The following is a 19,165-nucleotide window of genomic DNA, read 5'->3' on the forward strand; positions in this document are numbered from 1 at the left end:
TTCCCAATAATGTCGAAGGGATGGATAAAATTATTTTTTTTATTATAATTACAACACTATCTTCATCGACCATTTTCTTGTAACTCATTTGCTTGAAGAATGAAATGACATTAGTTACTTGGAATGCATTTTGAGAACAATGCTAGTGCATCTACTGGCTTAATATTTTGGTATTTAAAAGGTTTAACTTTTATGATAGATCGCGGGTGCGATCCCCGCGTAAGACAAGCGTTTTTGTTTTCAACGATTGCTTGTCCTGGGTATAGCTGTCTTTGTAACTTGAATGTTTAAGAAACTGATCTTTTTCTCAAAGCGTGCGGGAAAAATCCAACACGATACATTTCATGAATTACGACTTTTTATAATCATGTGTATAACAGTGCATTTGAAAGTAAATTAATCTCCCAGACTATATGTTACTTATCTTAATAGGGAAGAAGCCAATTGCTCTTGAACACAATTAGTTCTTACTTCCTTGTAATAAGATAACGCATTATAAAGTTATTTCCTTTAAGTTTTATTGTGTTTTACTAACCCTAGAAGTTATTTTTTACTTTTTTTTTAATTTTTTCTTTGATTCAGTTTCCATTTCCTTTCGACAAGCATATGTTTAATCCACGAATGTTTGCTCCGAGTCTTGAATGTTGTTAACGTGAATGTTTGTGAATCAAAAAGAATACAAGTACTAAGTTAATTTGTACGTTACGTTACTTAAAAAAAGGATTAAGTTAATTAAACCAAATTCGCTTTATAAAAATAAGAATAATATTGAAGCAGAGCTAATTTTAAAATCCTCTGGTATACCCTTGCAAGTACATATACAACCGCATCTCAAAGAACCTCTGATGCAGTTGTAGAAGCGAGACAACGCATAACATGGGGTAGAATGCCGTCTCCCTTTTTCTCTCTTGCTACAAGACGCTCTGGTAGAGCGCTAGTTCAGGGCCCCAATTCTGCTATTTACAACGGCCGATGAATGAATGAAATTTTGCTTAAAATGTCAATTTTCGTATTCTCTTAAGTATTTTTCTAAAAAAAAATTGTATATTAAGTAATGGACAGTACACTAAAGGTCAACACAATTAACTTCCAATTATTGTATTTCCAAAATGCTTAAGACAATAGGAATAATTTCAAATTCAATCCAATTACCATTAATTCAACCGCCATTAAGAAATAGCAGAATCGGGAAAAAGTTGTATTTCCACTGACCGGTCGTGAGGTGTGCAAACGGACTAACGAAGGTCGCTCTCGACGTTGGAATGTGTACTTGGGATTTACATGTGATTCATCATATAAAATGTAAACAAACTCTTTTTTATTTCCTAAAACTTAACACTCTTAGATCCGTGAGGTATTTTTAGTAAAAAACCTTATTTTATCATTTCTTTTTATGTTTTGAGAATTCCTTTTGTACTTGCTATATACTTTGGGTGTATTTGGAGGTCGGAATTCGAAGCTTTATTTCGATATGTTATTTTTTTACTTATATTCAGAATAATAGAATTTAAACGTGAACAATCAACCAATTAGTTAATTTTCGTAGTTTGTAATTAAGCATTTAATTGCTTACTAATTAATTCGATATGTTTCTATACCTATGTGGATATGGTATACCTATACGGCATGTAGTTTCTTGCTGGTTCTTCTCCATAAGAGAAACACTGTGGAACCGCGCAACTACAGTCATCATTGTGCCTGGAAAACGGCCTTCTTGATACAAAAACTTTTGACTTTTGAGAAACATTTTACAATCTTAAAAGTTAAATTTTAATTACTCGAGAGCTACATTTTCTGCCGTAGTAGGTTTACTGTCGGTCCATCTAGATAAGTGGGAGAGAGATGCCGCTCTACACCATGTATAGCGCTGTCACCCTTCCACAACCATAATGCTATTACTTTGAGACGTGGTGGTAGACCTGGTTTAATTATTTCACCCAATATGTGCAGCAACGGGAGAGTAAATCCTCTTTTTAAATAATTACAATATTATGTAGGTAATGTATCTTTAGAGTACTGATCAAGACTCCGACCAAGTAAAGATATCTATAGTTGTTTCTTTTTAATCGTGAATCTCAAACCATCGTACACCAGTTCAAGCCAGTTTGGATTCCTTGAATTTAGGTATTAAGTTAAATATTCAAAACAGTTTAATTTGGAACATAAGTCAAATATTAGCTACTGTATTTGTTTAGTATAACTGCCGGCTGTATAAAGATATGACACTATAGTCTTATATATAAAAGAAAAACTGGTCAAGTGCAAGTTGCAGTTGACATTGAGGGTTTCCTCCAAAAACGCTAAAACGAAACCGTTGACAAATATTTTTTTGGGTATCTTTACAAAAATTTATTAGACTCCCACCAAAAAATTTAAGACCGACATAATCGTTGATAACCTCGATCTTTATTTTTAGTATTTGTTGTTATAACGACAGATAAGTGGACGATCTACGATCTGTGATATTTCCAACTGTCTACCTATCACAGTTCATGACTTGCGGCCTGGAGACGGACGGGCAGACAGACACGGACACTTAGCGAATCTCCAGTAATAGGGTTCCGGATTTAGGCATTGGATACGGAACTTTAAAAAAACAGACATAATATGCAAGTTTTGCGAACGTCACTGTTTATTTTCCGAAAACAAACTTCTCAATGCACATAAAGAAATGTTCCCTTCCTTCGATGTCTGAAAAGCGTACTACTTGGTCTCATTCATTTTTCATTACCATTCGCCTATTTAAACACTTAGATCACATCTATATTACTAAATGTTATTATTTATAGCAATTTAGAGATTCTAATCAATAATGACGCCAACAAGTCGACAATAAAACGAGTTTTAATACAAAAATGCATTCTGTTTTGGTAGTATTTTATTCTTATTATATGTAGACTACATAAAATACGTGGCGCCTACATATCTTGCATTCCGCATTCATGCATAAATTTTGAATGCTATAATACCAACATTTTAAGCATATTTCGGTCAAATTACCGGTTTTGAGTACTACGTTATTAACCTTCTTTAAGGAAGGTCGTTTATATCCGTTTCGTCCTGCGTAATCCTGGCATGCAAAAAAGAACAAAATTTAAATTTAAAACGTTATAATACAACACAATGGCGCCTTGCGTTCCATGATCGAAATTCAAAAATGTGCACTGCAGATTGACGGTCAATCACTAATCACGATCCAGATTGAGAGTACGAAGTAGGTTGACGTTATTTTTTTTTATTATATTCGTGAATTAGCTTTTCGCCCGCGACTTTGCCCGCGTCGAGGTCGGTTATATCGCGTTTCCGAGAGAACTCTTCAAAAGTCCGGGATAAAAACTATCCTATGTTCTTTCTCAAGGTCAACTCTATCTCTGTACTAAATTTCATTAAAATCAGTTCAGCGGTTTAGACCTGAAAGCGTAACAGTCAGACAGACAGAGTTACTTTCGCATTTATAATATTAGTAGGGATTGCGATCGAGTCTGTACAAGCGTATGTAACATGCCTATAGGTGAGGCAATTTCGTTATTTTCAAAGAGAGAACGTTTTCAAGTTAGGAATATTAAAAGACGAATAACATTATTCTGACATGGTCATTTTCAATGGTACATGCGTAATTTTATAACGGTGGCCTTTTCCATACTCAATTTAATTTTGAATTGAATGGCGTTACATTAGCGGAACACATAAAAGTTTAATCAGTTTGAAAATTGTTATTAAGAAATGATATTATAATTTGTGTACTTATGTGTCATAGTAAACTTGTATTCAAAATTACATAATTGACAGAAAAACTTTAAAAACTTAATTATTTTATATGTATCTAGTAACATAGATCCATCGCTTCTGTGAATCGATGCATAGATAATATTCTGAAAAAAAGAATAGAAATTTCTTATAAAAAGCAGGCTAAATAAACCATTTAAAATGTCATTTATTTATTTATTATTGGATCTCCAACAAAGAATACACAAAAACACAGTTTCATGGATAGAAGAGGTGTTTGAAATGTCTCCATAGGTCCTACCGCCACGAATTAAAGTAACGTGGAAGAGAGACGTTGCTCTACGCCATGTAGTGGCCTCTCTTTTCCACAACAGTAATATACACCGTGATTTTTTAATCGTCTTGCAAAAGCAGCCCAGTTCGTGTATCCAATGACTACAACACGTTCATGATAAAAAAATAGGTATTTATGTGATTTGAATAAATTTAAAATGCAATTTTCAGATTTCTCTTGTCAAATTTTTCTTCGTACTTATTATCTTAGTTGATGATAAAAAAATAATAATCGCGCCTGGGGGTATTTTACGTCGGATACATGAACTGGGCTCCTTTTGTAAGACGACTAAAAAATCACCGTGTATTACACTTATCTACACTGTGGCATGGATTGATTTGATTATAACCTGGATATATAATTATTCACCGTCGCATGAAAGATGAAGGTTAGAATTTTTGGTTTTCTGACCGAGGAAGAGCAGTAAAAACATTATCTTATTTCTTTTTTTTTACGGTTTTTTTTTTTGTTTTCGAATCGAATGAGTGCAATTGAACTATGACGTTCTAAATTTAACCTTTTTTTGACAAATTGTGCAAGACGTAGCGGTAAGCGGCTTTCCCGAAACACACAAATACTCATTTACAGAAAAAAAGCGTTAAAATAATTGTATTGATTAATATATTGACATGACGTATCACATGAGTGATACAGCTCTTAGCTGTTGGTATAATAATGAATGCTAATTAAGTAATTCTATCTCCCATCTAATTAATATGCCAGTAATTATGGTAGGTAACTTAGTATAATTGACTTTGGTGGATTCACATGAAGTTGAGGTAGCATTATTGTAAATTGACTTTTGTCAATAGCCGTTTGTTTTCAATACGTCACGAATGCCATTTTAACAGCAAAGAATAAAAAGTCTATTTCGAATAAAAGATTAGTTCCCCTTTTTTATATTTCACAGTGTAATCACATTTAATCGATGTTCTTTACATTTGCAATTGTCCTTAAGTCGTATTTATTGTGCATAATTTCAAATCTCAAATTTAAATCTTCATTGTCCTAATTTCGCCTTTTCCCAACTATGTTGGGGTCGGCTTCCAATCTAACCGGATTTATGATCTCTCTTATGAAATTTTTATTCTCATATGACTATTTCAAAGCATTTAGATAAGATATTCAAATGTAGTTCAAGGGAACTCTGAATAAACAAAAGATAATACTAAAACAATAAATATTTGGTACTTAATTACCAACAAATATCATTTGGGAAGAAAAAACACATACCGAGTGTATATCAATAATACAAATCAGGTGCAATACACTAAGTACACGCACAAGTACAAAAGCGCAAAATAAAAATGAACATTAAAAAAAACTATTATTAGTTGGGTCTATAGCGGCAAAAGAAATGTGTAATCAGTGAAAAAGTCTGCTGTCTAGCTATCACAGGTTTCTACACCGCCTATCTTTCTAAAAAGTCAAAGTTAGAAAAAAAAGCTTAACGCTTCATTCTGAACTAAGTTTTCTTTTTATAGTTTATAGAAAAGCAAATTTCCTGTAAAAAAAATGTATATTATATGACTTTTGTTGTAGAATTATGGTTTTGAAGATAACAGCCTCGTATAAAAGAGGTTTTATATTTGTCTGAAGGTTCCTCTCCACGACCTTTGGAATAAAGTACCAATTGTATTTTTACGCTATATTAAGTAGACGTAAGCCACAATTTTATTGGCCTTAATGAACAACGACCGCGAATATTCTGCCAAAATTACCAAGACTCCTTGTGTCACTCAAATTCAAATATCAATTTGAGAACACACAACATTCTTTCTACATTTAACTGTAAGACTTATTATCGGTATCTATTCATTAATAAATAATGTTTTTCGTAGCCTTATTTCCAGTGAACCTATTGTTCCTATATTCTAAACCTTATTGTACTGTCTTGGATTAGACTAGACTATTTTACCGTCCTTTAGATCAAAGTTCTCTTCTACAAAACCATTCCATTATCCGCTGCTCATAAGAGCCTTTCAAAATACCGGGATTTCTCGTCACTGAATAACCCAAGGCAATAAAGAAATACATAATGACAGTTTATTTACTAGTACTGAGAACAAAAGGTCTTAAAATATATTTTATGTTCTAACACTTCAATACTTGTCTTCCTATAATTTAACTGCTTCTGGTAGCAAACAATGTACCTAGAGCAATACTAAAACCATTCAGTTTGTATAATAACATATTAAATGAGTAATACGGAGTTTTACGTCACGATAATCTATGTATCTTGAACGATATCGGCGAAAATAAGAAGGGCGGATGTGCGATAATAGTGCTGTATATAAGTTAAATAAGAGGATTTCGATTTTATTTTATTTAAACCCTTTTACTATCAAATGACACTTCCACTCGAGCGGAGTAGGTGTCAGACTCCTACTGACTAAAACGCACCCATGTCCTTCCTTTGCACTTCATCTACCGGGGCCACGGTAACCATTTCGGGCAATCCCGCTGTCTCGGCAGGCACACTGGTACAAGTTGCGAATGTACTAGGAGATTTCTTTTTTTTAAAGGTGTGGCATTGCTTGAATGACAATACCCCAAAACCACATGCAAAAACGGGAGACAACCAAAAGGGAACAACAGGCATACCTATGTATTCTATAGCATCCTTGGGTAAGTCTTGCTTTTAGTGAAAATTGCAGGTTCCAAGACAATCAATCGTATTTTTGGAAATAATCGTTGATCTTGGCTAACTAGTTCTGCCATGCAACTAAACGGATAGGGTAAAGGATAGCAGGCCTAATCCGCGTAAGGCAAGTGTTTGTGTGATCCTCGAATGCTTGCCCTTGGTCTTTGTGCAAGTTATTTGAATGTTAATGAACCCCCCGCGACACTATTAGTGAGGGTCATTCTGTCTCACGTTTATGAAAAATGGGCTTTACCCAAAAAAACATAAACAAGTAAACCACATCGTATGTCGTATAATACACGGTACCGGGTAATAAAAGACTATCCGCATTTCTGTCCACCAAGCTAAATACGAGATATTCGTGTTATAAATTGGTGTCGATAAATCACAAAAAGCCAAATTGACTAGCGAAGCCACTTTTTTTGTTTTGCCTAATGATCGTATCATAAATAATATTGATGGTAAGTCTTCAAACACGGTTTGGGTTACTACGATGTCTGTTTACTGATTTATTGGTTGATTGCTAGACATTCCTTTGGAACTAGTTCCTGCGACCTTGCCTATAGTTGACACGGACATGCAACTGAACACTTTTTAACTCGAATGAAAGCTATATTTCTTTTTTATGCGTGAGACCCCACGCTGGGATTTCTCTTGCTGAGACAGTGCTACTGGCACGAATCTTACGTAAAAACCCTGGGTGTCGACCACCATGTCATAATGAAATAAAACTACAGGCATTACAGAGAGATACTGCTCTACAAAATGTAGTATGCTATCACAATTCCATAACTGCAATTATATTACTTAAAGACGTAGAGGAATCCCCGTTTTGTGTTTTGGCTAAACAAATAATTTCATTTTCGATTCTGTCTATTCATATGGAATTCAAACGAAACGCTATATATTGAAATCGAAAGCTTTTTGAGTAGAACACGCAATCGTTCGTTTTTCAGTTGCGTTGAAACAGGATTAATCTTTGGATTGGTTTCGGTATTGAGCGTTTGTGAGCAAAAAAATTAAATATCTGATGGTAGAGCATTGCTGCAATGTTGATATGTTGTTGCTTCTAAAGACATTTTAACGTTTTAAAATTAGACTAATGGTCAATCACAGTATTAAAATGATTGGACGGATTTGATCATAGTCAAATTTAAAAATATCAAAGATGATAATTAAAACGTACAATACAAGGCTTTAATCGTCACAAGAATAGATGGAGTCATTAATATTTAAGTTTTAATTCACACATTCTAACTAACATGTGTTGTCAAGCCAATATTAAAGTTGTCAAGAAATTACTTGTAATTTAATCGTTGCCGATTCAATATTCATTATGTTTAATTAAAATAAATATGTTTTATTATTATGAATAATAAAATTTAATGAGGTGTGATGTTTTTAACAACTTAATGTTTTAAACATTTTCTATGATTTAAATTGTTTCCATTTGGCCAGGTGGCAATCACAGAGGAGCAAACATGCTGGTGCCTTCTGATTTCAGAAATAAAAAAGGTTTTATTGAATAATAGTTTTATAAATATTTCGTCGAAACCCATATGTGTAAAATTGCTCATCCGTTTTGAATCCTTCATGGTGTACAAAATATATTTACTCTACAAATTGCAGCTGGACATTTCTTTTATTAATGAGTAGGTGATATTCTAGTGTGGTTTACTCACGCGTATTTGTCGGGATTGCCGACTGATTTCGGACCCAACTGGAGTTATCAATCGAGCGATGGTGACAAAAGTCCTCAATTCTAAATTGCATTTATTCATAGTCTCCAGATACTGTATCAGCAATACCGGCAATGACAAGGGTTCGGGGATAGCTACCATAGTACCATATTAGTACCGGCAAATACACATAGAATTAGTGATTATATTTTAATAACTTCTGTGAACATCAATCTCGTTCCCATCCCTCATTTTAATGAAGGATGGGGTAAAAAACAGCGATATCCAGATTTTACCCCAAAGAAAACGTTAATACTAAATTAAAAAATGTTCAGGTACATAGTTAATGCCCTCGAAGAACATTTGCAATTTTACAAAAGATATTTAAGTTATCCATTATTTACGTCAATATGAAATCCTGATTCAATTTGTGGTTTTCCTCTTACGTTAAAGTATTGTAAGTGAAGTTTTTATTGCCTATTTCCAATAACGAATTGATTTATTGACGACTGTTAAAGAATTCTATGTATTTCTTATATTATTCACAGCTATTTAGTTAATCAGGCGTTGTGTCACGTGGCAACATTGAGATCATTTTGATTATTTAATACGCAGAAAGCCGAAGTGCTGTTTAAAATAAAATATTGCAATGAAAAAGTTTTATTGGTTTCTAGCCGTGTCAAGACTCGCTAGTTTGAATCCTGTCTGAAGTCTAAGTCATTGTATTTTTTGTTTTAAGTTTTAAACGGATAGCTGCAGTTTCAACTAACTTCATAATATTAAAAAGTTGAAAGACACAGTTATAAAGCAAATTTTGATGATCATGTTGTTAAAAGTACGAATAATCCTCAAAGCAAACAAATGAAAAATACAAAATCTTTTATTGTATATTACTACAATGCAATTGGCAATAAAATTATTGACAGACTGCAATTAAAAACTAATTAATTGGCAACAAAATTAAATTACAGCGATAAGATTTTCTAATAACTCTTTACTAATTACAAAAACTTTAAACAATGGAATAATTATTATTAAGATAAGTCGTTAAACGCTAAATGTGAAATACCTAAGAGTTTCAGTAACATATTGGACTTAGGATTTAGTCAGACTGTCGCAGACAATCAAGGATATTAAAAAACAATAAAAACAAAATAATATAATTCTCCCATTTTTTAAGAAAGAATTTCCTTATAAAACGATTAAAAAATCGAGACAGTCTGACTTTTTTATGAACATTTTTAAATTAATGTTTCGAGTCAAAATTATTACATTGAGTGACAATTATTAACTAATAAAACAGCGGGTGGGTGAAATTTACGATTCTATTCAATATTGAGCTGCGAAACATATTAAAAAAGACGACATTTGACTATTCCTTCACCATGAGAAAAGCTGGAAAAAGACAGGATTGTAAAACATTTTTCTTCTAAAATTATTTTATGTTTTAAAAGGGTCAACTTTGTATAATCCTTGGCTTAAACTCGCTTTCAAAGGTCCCAATTTCTTAATTTTGTATCAAAAGCCTTTCACCTATCATTTCGAGTAGCAAGTCTTCATTATAATCGGTCCGGGAGAGTGACAAGAGACAATATAAAGGGATGCTTTAATCATACTGTAGTCTTGAAAAAATCCATATCACGCTAGAAAATGACAGGTATCATAGTCCAGTGGTTAGTGTGCTACACCGGACCTCGTTGGTTCGATTCCCGACCAAAACAAATGTTTGAATGATTTTAGACACCTATAAATACTTCTATCACTTGTTGTTGTAGTCATATTTCAAGTTTTCAGTGTTGTTATTATTATTATTTCATTCAATTTGAAAGTCCACGTACATATTATACATAGTATCCAAGTTCAAGGTCATCTAAATGTATCGTATAGTTTATGATAAGCAAAAGAATCTGAAGAATCATAACTTTTAAGTAATCAGATTAAACGACTTTAAAGAGTAATTTACAAAAAGACAATTTTCTGGTAAAATCTGTAAGAAGATTGACAACCGTTCATTTTCTGCAATTCTTTATTGGAAACTCTTTTGTACACCCCGTTCAGGAGAACACTTATACCTTAAGAAGCAAATATTATAAATAACATCTCATAATTCATAAAAGATTAGCCAAATATCAACTTTATTAGATTCAATAGAATGACACCGATGATCAATGTTTGAGAAAGTTGCTCTCTCTGTGGGAATCACGTAGAAACTACGGGTTTTTCTTATAAATAACTCCAAACTACTCTTACACTAATGAAAAGACCTACTTACACTTGATTACTCGAGGTTAAAGATACAGGAATTATTTTACAAAATTGAAATAAAATAACATGTCTACCATTTTTTTTTCTCTCTTAAACCGCCTGCTTTTGTTACTAAGTTATTTTGTTTATTTATTTCACTAGTATAATTAAATAAATTTAGAATAATAATAAAAAACTGAACATTATAAAATAATATTTCCAAGGGTACTCAGTTTGAAATGTAAAGAAGTCACGACTAAAACTTGACTAAACTTCAAAATGTTTACATTATTCGTATTCTGATACCATTAAACAACGTCAAAACATTCCAAATCCGCCGCATTACAATAGGAATGTGTTCATTTAAATATTTACGACGTCCAAACGCAGTAGGCATCATACATCAAAAAGAAAACGAGGTATTCATACAAAAACAAAACAATATCAGTCTAGCTTGGCGCCAGTCACAGTACGAAGTAAAAGTATATGATGAAACCTACAAAATACAATTTATATTATTATAAAATGATATGCTAATTATTAGGAGCCCGTCCCGTCTTGTTTTGATAACTATTCAACTACCTACTGAATTAATTTACAATAAATCGTCTGTTGTATAATTCCAAATAGAACTTGACACGAACTAGTGGCGCCTGCATATCTTTAGAATTATGTTAATTCACGAACTTATATTTGATACGAAATTACTTTTTTTCATAAAAAGAGCAGATAAGAGTTTCATTCGTTTGTTTTAAACATCGTCGATAACAACTCAGAATGTTGCTTTCCACAAAAGTATTGGAAAAATTGCTCCTGGCAGCTTTAGAAGGACTCTTAGATTGGGAACAGTGGTGCACCTTGAGTGACGCTTATGGTCGGTTCTCTTGATGACATAAAATCATTTTCTCAGAACATTTTTATGATTCTGGCCGAGAAAGTTCACAAAGAACAGGATTGTATTACCAATGAGGACTTAGTTGGCGTTAAGGTGGTCACTAGCATCTGTTTCTTGCCAGATTCAAACATTATGGTAGGATTTGACACATGAGGCAGAATCGGGATAAAAGAAGATTGTATTGCTCCAAAAATAATTTGGATCGTATTCAAATGGTTTTTCTTTTAATTTCCTTTACTAACATGCCATAACTTTTGTTAACTTTTAAGCTTCCATAATGTTAGATAGTCCCACTTTGTTCAATCAAATATTGAAGTCTAAAACCTCGATGTTTACAAAGCAGTATCCATTAAAGTTTAGGTAGTCTGAAAGTCGATCATACACGTGTGGCTCCTAAAATTGTTTTTAAAACGTGAATTAAGAAATCAGACGCCATACGAACAGCTTTATTTATGTTAATGATTGGTAACCGACGTATTATGTATTTTATTACGCAATTATATTATTTAAGCTCGCATACAGATTATTGGCTCTCATCGTATATTTTTTATTTACGCGAAATTTATAAGTTTCGTTTATACTTGTTTAACGGATTATTCCATGTTTTTTTTATAATTTAATCCATAATCGTTTATCGTCTTTTGGCTGTATAATATCAACAGTCAGAAATAGGGAAGTCGTTTAACTAATGTGATTTTTATATTTTTTTCTGTCGAGTAAGTCTTCAAATTAACACATTAGACGTACATTATGTTCTTCTTAATCAATTATTTATAACAGGGTTGTGCTAGGTTTAGCTTTTTTAAAATGTACTACACTACACTTCATAGTAGTAAACTAGCAACAAAGATACATTACTTAATGAACAAATATAACATTTTATAGGTGGAAACGATAGGAAATCATCAAATGGCTCACTTTGAGTCAAGCGGCAATGAGTGTCAGACTTTTACTGACCAATCCCACACATGTTCCTTTCTTTGCCTTTTTTGTACCTGTGTAATCCTTCCGGATAATCCCGCTGGTCTGTCAAGCATCAGCCCTAAGGGTTCCACAGAGGTTGCTGACATCTCTTTAAAAACTAAGGTCCTTTCGATTTCAATCATAAAAAAACCCACGAGTAAAAAATGTTAGTTTATTAACCAAATACCTTAATACGTTTTCCACCCCTAAGTTACAAACTTGAATTTACTGTACATCTTAATACACTCAGGTTACAATCATAAAAACTAATAAATATTCCTATCTTCTAACAATACTGTTCCTTTAATGTCCTTCTAAGAATCTTCCCTGAAGGATTCTTTGGGATACTCTCCAAGAAGATCACTTCCCTAATTTTCTTGTATGGAGCTACTCTTTTACTAACGAACTCTATAATCTCCTGTTCAGTTGCTCCTGCCCCTGGTTTAAGAACTACGAATGCTTTAGGTTTTTCGCCAGCCGCGTCATCAGGGACCCCTACGACTCCAGCGTCTATAATTGCAGCGTGCTCTTTAAGGACGTTTTCTAATTCCGCTGGAGGCACTTGGTAACCTTTCACCTGCAAACCCAAAAGTTGCCCCAACTCAGCTTTGATTTAAAATAAGTGTAGAAAACGTTCAAGCGCCTGATAGAATAACTATAGCAAATTCTTAACTCAATGTCTGTCTTCTGCTTTATGATACAGGCGGTAATGCGTAATTGTATAGATTCAACTAGTACTATTTTAAAAAATACCTTTATAAGCTCCTTAAGTCTGTCAACAACAACAATAGTTCCATCTTCATTGATTTTAACCAGGTCGCCACTTCTCAACCATTTTCCATCGACAAACACATCTGCATTTGCTTCTGGATTCTTTAAATACCCTTTCATTACATTTGGACCATCAACGAGGAGTTCACCAATCTGAAATTGTTTTAATTTTGAGTAAATAAGCATTGAGAAAAACAATTATGCCTTATTACTTGAAACTTACTTCTCCAGGTCCCAAATTCTTCATATTTCCATCAACGACCCTCAGCCTAACATTTGGCAGAGCGCATCCAACGTCTTCATATGATCGATCTGAGAGACTGACCAGTGGAGACGCTTCAGTCATCCCGTAGCCTTGGACGAACTTAACATCACGCTGGAAACAAAATAGAAATATAATAAGTAGGTAAGTATGAACAAGTCCTACCTACATAAAAAAAAAACATACATGCTTAAGAAGATGAAAAAGCGAAAAAGAAACAGAAAAGCTTGCAAGCAATAACTTTAAAAAAACTGGGCAGTATACACAATTATCGCTTCACAAACGTTAATGTCAAATGAATTATTAGGGCGCAAGGAATTGAAACAAATAGTTATAAGTCATATATGTAATAAGTTCCCAAATAATAAATCTTGTTTGTAATACAACTGGATTTTGCAAAATTGATTCTCATACCTCAGCTTTGTCAAAAAATCTATAAATATCAGCAGAAGGCAACGGCGCGGCTCCTGATATCACACTAGTTACTGACTCCATATGTTTTGCCGTAACTTGAGGGTAGGAACCAAGGAACAGTACTGAAATCAAAATTCTCGTACTTTAATTCATTCATAAAACCATTGTTATTCAGAACTTAAGATGGTCCCATATGACAAGAAAGGTGATTTTACATAGTTTTTCGCATAGCTGTCCAATATCGACAGAATCAAAAACTTACGTACCTAAAAGTTTAAATTCAACATAAATAAATGCTTACCCATAGGTGGCGCTAAGTACAACAACTGCAACTTATGCGTCAGCAAAGTATTTAAAAACATGTCTGGTTGGAATTTTGGCACTGACACTAGCTTCAAACCAGCTGACATCTTGTGAAGCATGCAGATTGACAACCCGTATGAGTGGAACATAGGTAATACGACCAGAGTGCTATCCTGGTTCGACTCTGAAAGAAAAGAAGAAATAAGGTCTATAATTTTGTGCAAAATTTAACTTAATTTCTGTAATAAAATTCTCTTCAAAAATCAAAAGGCAACAAGCAATCTATTTCGAAACAAAATCTAGTGTAAGCATTCAAAATTTCGAATCCAGAAACTAGGATTGCATTTTGCTCTGATTTTTTCGCTCCGAAAGCAATATCGAACTGCAATCCGAACATTTGCACGAGACGATCCAAACAGTTAAACAAATTGGTTCACTTGTTCAACTAACTTCGTGAAGTGAGGTGCTCACATGGATTTAGATCGGGTTTCGATTTATTAGAATTTGTTTACTGAGTAAAACCGACATCCGACAATTTGATCATAGTGTTTAAGTACCCCTGTTATTATGAATATTAGCATTATTTAGTTCTCTTTGAAACAGGATCAGAGGAAGTCTCGTGTCAGAATTAATGTACTGGTGTACTTAGTATAACATTAAACCCTAAGGCTTCTTAAGTAACTAGTCTAAAAAAATATTTTAAAACATGTACTTACTCGTAGTATATTCATAAAGCCTGACATCCGTATTCTGTTGTTGACAGTTAGCTACAATATTCCTATTACTCAGCTGCACTCCTTTTGGCATGCCCGTAGTTCCACTAGAATATGGCAAAAACGCCAAATCCTCATGATTCCTATTCACTTCATTAAGAATACTTAAGTCTATAAGATTGTCTTCAGCTAGTTCTTTGTAGGACATAGTACCTTCTGGTAAACTTTGTGTTATATTCAGCGATATTACAGGTAGATCTTTCTTCGCAAGCTTCAAAGCCTCTTTAACTGTTGGCACTATATCCTCATTTGTGATAATTATTGAGGCTTCTGATAGACCAATTTGTCTTTCAATTTCATCTGAAAAGAGGGAAAAATATTACGATTGTATTAAAAAACATTTAGGTACCTGACACGCCCTTCACCTTTACAAGAATAAACTAAGCATATGCTTGCCAAACGGAAATAAACATACATGCAGTGTATATAGGGTTCAGAGTCGTAACAACGCCGCCAGCTGCAAGAATACCAAAAACCACTATGGGGTATTCGGGTACATTAGGTAGAACGACTCCGATAGTGTCACCATCCCTGACTTTGAACTTTTTTCTCAAGTTGGCGGCTAAGATTCTTGACTTCTTGTAAACTTGCTCGTAAGTGTACGACCTGTTTGTGTGCCCGCAGACCTGAAAGCAGATTTTGATATGTTTTAAAAGTAATTCTTTGCAAAAAAGGGATATAGTAGTATATGCATACAAGGCATATAGTAAATAGTAGTAAAAAGGGGAGGGAGCAACAAATGTGGAAATCTGTTTTATTCACGATCTTTCTCAAATTGTTTTAAAGTATGTAGTATGAAGAGAAACGAGAATAGACGTTAATTAAAACTGTCACACATTGAAACAAAAGATCGATTTGCACAAACCGTATAATTTCATACAGGTTCTAAATACTTTGTATTAAATTAAAATGCAATTTGCTGCTCAAACGACTAAGTTACAGTGTAACTACGTATTTTTACTTTAGATACAACGTTTCATTCATCAACAGAAGAAGCAATAAATACCAAGATATATATGATCTATGACCCCTTTATAATCGAACACCTATTGTTAATATACACGTGTATTGAATCTTCTACTCAAGAAAACAAAACAAATCTTACTAAAGTAACGTGGAAGTTTGTATATATGGATGTTTGTTCCTCTTTCACGCAAAACTACTGAACGGATTTAGACGAAACTTGGTACACAGATAGTTTATAACCAGGATTAACATACAGGGTAATTTTTCACACTCGAACCTACGACTATGTCCTCTCCTGTCTGAGTTTTTAATTTAATTATTATGAATATATATTTGTGTTTTCATTGCTCGTATATAATTTAAGCCGTAAAAATAAGACTGACCTTCAAACACACAGCTGATTAATGATATCAAGCTGTAATCTTCAGCACAAAAATTCGCTTCCAAATGACAGCTATATGTAAATAATAAAAGTGATTCTCTCAACAAAAAAATATACTTGTAGAAACTACTATGACTGATCCAGTGGACAGAGTCCGTTGTAACAATATTATGAACTTCGATTCCTAAAAAAAAATGATCTCAGTTTCGATCTCACCAACTAACTGTACTGTATTTGGAAAAGTTAGGTTACCATTCAAGGCACATAGGCTATGGTGTCATTCATGGCAGAGATGTAAGGAATATGTTCGTTAAAACACAATAAATGTGTTAATTTACCTAGCGTATCAAAAACATGTTTCATGTCGTTTTTACTTTGCATTTGGAAATCGCTTGTTTATTCGAATTATCATAGTGTTCCAAAATTCTAAAAGTTCGAATTTTGGAACACTAGGAGTAGCTATTTGCATTTATCTTGAATGACTCCAAACAATTATAACAATTTGTTAGAGTTTGCTTTAGTGTTATTACTTTCCACATACAACTTTTAACCAAGCGATCTGAATGTAAACTTAGCTTTTGTTAATACTTACCACAGCAGTCTTGTTCGCCCATTTCTCGAGATCCTTAAAGACATACTGGTCAACAGTCATGTTGGGTATTTCAACATCTTTGTACGGGGAAATGCAGACTTTTTCACTGGTCCATACACTTTTCTCTTTGAAACACACACTTAATCTTCTCACTGGTTTGAGCCGAAACATTAGAGCGAACATTTCGTGTGTTATTATACGTTTTTAGATTAGATATGTAGTTGTTTTTGATACGTGCGTTAAGGCAGGCGGTTTGATGGCGTCTACTTACTAGTCAGTTTGTACATTGACCCGGCTTAATATATTACATTGTATTGTATAAACGACCTTATCGTTGTTCATGTAAACCCGGTTCGCGCTTATCTTGTGTTTCGTACACATGTATAAAAAGTATTTATTTTTATTTTTAGCGTACCTATAGAATATGTCTAATGTAAGACTTGAAAAAAATATTTTTTGGCTATTTTTTTTTCTTCCCTTAAATCAACATATTGGTGTACGAAATTGGTTGTAAGTAATTAAAATAAATAAAATAATTAATTGATAATTTTTCACACTTAGCAAAGAAGAATTAAATTCGATGAAAAGTTTTACGACTTATGTATATGTATACCTGATTAAAAAGAGAGAATATTAACAGAAAGTTAAGTGACTAGTATACACACTAATTTATTTTCCTGATAGTACAGTTTAGGTAAATAACGAAAACTGGAAATAATTAACTGTAGTTTTTCTTCCAGGCTAAGGTCTTTTCAAATCTACAAAAAAATACTGTAGAGAAATCTACCAACTAAATAACATAATTATTATTAATATTATTATTTCCGAAAATTACAGAAAATCTGTAACAGTTAGGTTAAAAAACACGACTCACGCATTAAGGTATTTAATCCCAGTGTCGCAGGAGGTTTCACAAACACACAAATCACGTGTACAAAGACTTCGTGTCTTTGTACACAACTCAGAACAAGTATTCATGGATCACACCAATGCTTGTCATACGCGGGGATCAAACCCACGACACGACGCTCACACTGGATTTCGGCGTGGTGATCACAGCCATTTGGCTATCGGTTCAGTCAAAACGTATATATCAATGTATACACGGTGATTTTTAGTAGTCTTACAAAAGGAGCCCAGTTCGTGTATCCGATGTAAAAAACCCCTAGGCGCGATTATTTTTTTTTATCATCCTTATCCTTACATATTATAAAACAAAGTCCCCCGCCGCGTCTGTCTGTCTGTCTGTCTGTCCGCGATAAACTTGAAAAGTACTGAACGGATTTATATGCGGTTTTAAACAATAGATAGAGCAATTCTTGAGGAAGGTTTTAGTGTATAATAAGTTTAGGTTTTGTGTAAACTGACGATATTACAACGATATTAGTTAAACATGTCGGAAAAAATTAAGCCATTCGAGAACTTTCATCGAAAACGCTGCCAAAACCTTTTGAGTTACAACAAAACAATGTATGGCGGGTTTGTACCTCTTTAATAGATCTACAAAAAAGTCCCCGGTGGTATATGTCTATCTTCCAAGGATAACCTACAATAACCATTTTTATGTGATTTCTTAATACAGTAAAATTATGGGTTATTTACGAACCTCTTTTTAACAATACAGTATTAATCCTTATCCAAATAAATAAGTTAGATATATTATGCATGTAATATAGAAAAAAATTGCCTTTTACACTACGCCAAAAAAGTTAATAGGTAATGAGTTATCGTAATATTAAAATCTCCGCGCGAGAAATTAAAAATCGATGAAACGTAGCGAAGATATCGTTGGCGTCTATATACTAATTGTACTATATATATACTAATTACTATGTATATACTATGTATGTACTATGTATATACTAATTGTTTGTTTGATTGTTTGAACGCGCTAATCTCAGGAACTACTGGTTCAAATTGAAAAAATATTTTTGTGTTGAATATACCATTAATCGTGGGAGGTTTTAGGCTATATATCATCACGCTGCGACCAATAGGAGCGAAGAAAAAGTCATAACTTATATCTTCTAACCACGCAGACGAAGTCGCGGGCAACAGCTAGTCAACTAGTATAATAAGTACGAAGAAAAATTAAACAAAAAAATCTGAAAATACTCTTAAAAATGATAAAAACGCCGCCGCCCGCGCCCCTCACCGTTGTTACAAGGCTCGGACCGCACTCGCAACAGAGCTGTGTTTCTAAAAAACTACGAATTG

The 19,165-nt window shown here is 33.4% G+C and overlaps 1 protein-coding gene across 1 annotated transcript; it reads right to left on the reverse strand.

Moving 5' to 3' along the window:
• Window positions 1–12,643: 12,643 nt before the first annotated feature.
• On the reverse strand, window positions 12,644–17,306 carry LOC113495824 (probable 4-coumarate--CoA ligase 3). The gene is made up of 8 exons (XM_026874790.1): window positions 16,949–17,306; window positions 15,424–15,634; window positions 14,952–15,308; window positions 14,234–14,419; window positions 13,933–14,054; window positions 13,480–13,632; window positions 13,239–13,409; window positions 12,644–13,062 (listed from the first exon to the last, which is right to left on the reverse strand). The coding sequence occupies exons 1-8, from the start codon at window positions 17,129–17,131 to the stop codon at window positions 12,772–12,774; spliced, it is 1,674 nt and encodes a 557-aa protein (XP_026730591.1). The 5' UTR covers window positions 17,132–17,306; the 3' UTR covers window positions 12,644–12,771.
• Between the last annotated feature and the right edge of the window lie 1,859 nt (window positions 17,307–19,165).

This window comes from Trichoplusia ni, chromosome 7 (genome assembly GCF_003590095.1).
Source record: "Trichoplusia ni isolate ovarian cell line Hi5 chromosome 7, tn1, whole genome shotgun sequence".
Lineage (NCBI taxonomy): Eukaryota > Metazoa > Arthropoda > Insecta > Lepidoptera > Noctuidae > Trichoplusia > Trichoplusia ni.